At 41.8% G+C, this 2,128-nt stretch overlaps 1 protein-coding gene across 1 annotated transcript in view; it reads right to left on the minus strand.

Annotated features, from left to right (window-relative positions):
• Positions 1–2,128, minus strand: part of LOC101853490 (trichohyalin) — a gene marked incomplete at its 3' end in the record, with an annotated part of 30,748 nt that overhangs the window by 22,944 nt on the left and 5,676 nt on the right. The window contains exons 4-5 of the mRNA XM_013087369.2: positions 1,281–1,367; positions 356–552 (exon numbers count right to left, since the gene is read on the minus strand). Of these exons, the coding sequence (XP_012942823.2) occupies positions 356–552; positions 1,281–1,367 (284 nt within the window). The remainder of the gene's footprint in view (positions 1–355; positions 553–1,280; positions 1,368–2,128) is intronic.

The following is a 2,128-nucleotide window of genomic DNA, read 5'->3' on the forward strand; positions in this document are numbered from 1 at the left end:
AGACAGACAGACAGACAGACAGACAGACAGACAGACAGACAGACAGACAGACAGAGACAGAGACAGAGACAGAGACAGAGAGAGAATGACAAAGAGGCACACAGAGAGGGAGAGAGAGGAGGGGGGAGAGGGAGAAAGTTGGGGGCGATGTCTGGCCTGAGACAGAAAGTGTATTAAATAACTGTTTATTTGTAAACAATTGTAATACAAAATATTCATGAATTAGCCAAGGTATCTGTAATAGATTCTGTGACGTGCTTGATAGGGCTTTTAAAAAAAGGAACTTAGCTTACAGAGAACATTCCTATCAACACCCCACCCCACCAATTTAATGTATAGCACACATCCATTTAACCTTCTGTGACCGCAAGGAGCACCGACGACTGCAGCTGGAACATGCTATGTTGTCCCTCGTTTGCCGCCTTCATGGACACAAGGGCAGACTCCTTGGCGAACTTGTAGGCCTTGAGCTGAAAGAAGCAGTTGGCGATCTCGTGGAAGAGGCGTGCGGTCTCCTCCGTGTCTCGGGGAAGATGAGCACGTTTGGCAAAGCTGGGGATTGACAGGATTGTTTCTTTTTTGTCAAAGTTGAGAGTGATTTCTTTGTTAAGGTTGCAAGTTATAGTATGTTTTTACTTAAGTAAAGCATATGCAGATTTGGTTAAGTAATCAAGAGTATGTTTTAATTTTAGATTAATGTTGCAAGCAGTGTTTTAGTAAAAGTTATACGAAATGCTCGACATAAACATTAGCCAAATCAAAGATGGATTATCTGGAAAGTAGAGATGAAATTATAAAGAAGAAGGAAATCAGATAATTCACTGTGACTGATTTTATGTTTTGTACTCCTAATGACACAAGAAGGATTTATAAAGGAGGGGTTATTTGAGTCTACCTGCAATGGTCAAGCCGAGTTGAACGAGATACAGAGTCTCCGCGGAAAGAATGGGATACAAAATATTTACCTCCCCTCGTTGAAATCGAACTTACGTGTTCTGCATACAATGGTTAAAAACAAAGTATTGTATCACATACGCTGTCACCCCATCCCGACCCCCGTATTCCCCCCTTTTCTTCACGTATATCCACTTTGCATTTCCTGTTATCTTCCAGCCACTGTTCCAACCGTCCGAGGGATATATCTTCTAAGTTTTCTTGTACTGTTTCTCTGCAGAGACAAAATACCCCCCCCCCCTTTTTCTTTCCCCAAAGCAACCACACTCGACTCTTACTTTCCATCTGTCTACCTCTCCACATTTTAATCAATGACGTATACTCACTATTCCAAAGCCTTCTCGTGTCTGTTCTCAAAGATGTACGTACGTCCTAAGTGTTCTAGAGCTCTTGACTGTATCCGGGTATTCAGTCTGAAGAGAACAGACAGAAAGAAACGATTTATTAATGTTGTTTGGGTTGCTATCTGTTTAGATCAGTGTGTGTCAACCGTTTTTATTTTTATTGCCAGCGCCCACTTTTGCCACGGTTGATATACCAAAATTGTATACCCTCCACTTTCATGTATTTCTAAGCTGGGCATTAAGTAATGCCTGTTTCTACCAGGGTGATCACCAACGCCCACTAACTTTACTTGGTTTACCAAATCACCTGCTGGTGTGTGACATCGCCCAGGTTGGCAAGCACTGATTGGGATAGATAACAGTGTGAAAGCAAGTGACTGTGAAATATGGGCCGAGGACTTGGGGAAACGGGCATCAAAATCAGGATATTGCCATACAACAACAGTGGTTAGGCTCTCGGACTCGCAACCGTAAGGTCGTGGGTTCGAATCTCGTCAGGGACCCGACGTTGTGTCCTTGGGAAAGGCACTTTTAGTAGTAGTAGTAGTATAAAGTTTTACGGCGCTCGCAACTGCGTAAGGTCATATGAGAGCGCGAAACACAAGTTGGTCTTGTTCACAACAGTTCGCTGTACGGCTGGCTCGGGTCAGTAGTTAAATCTTAAAATGTTTAAAAATCAGTGTAAATATACATATATTTTCAATCTAAAACAATTTTTTCTAGTTGACATAAAATTTTTTAATACTACAGTTTTACTTTACAATTTGCCATAAAGGCCAATGGCCTTCATAAAATTCAAAATTTTGCTGGGACCAACGACGGAAAAAACG

The sequence above is a fragment of the Aplysia californica genome, unplaced genomic scaffold (assembly GCF_000002075.1).
Source record: "Aplysia californica isolate F4 #8 unplaced genomic scaffold, AplCal3.0 scaffold00579, whole genome shotgun sequence".
Taxonomy (NCBI): Eukaryota; Metazoa; Mollusca; class Gastropoda; order Aplysiida; family Aplysiidae; genus Aplysia; species Aplysia californica.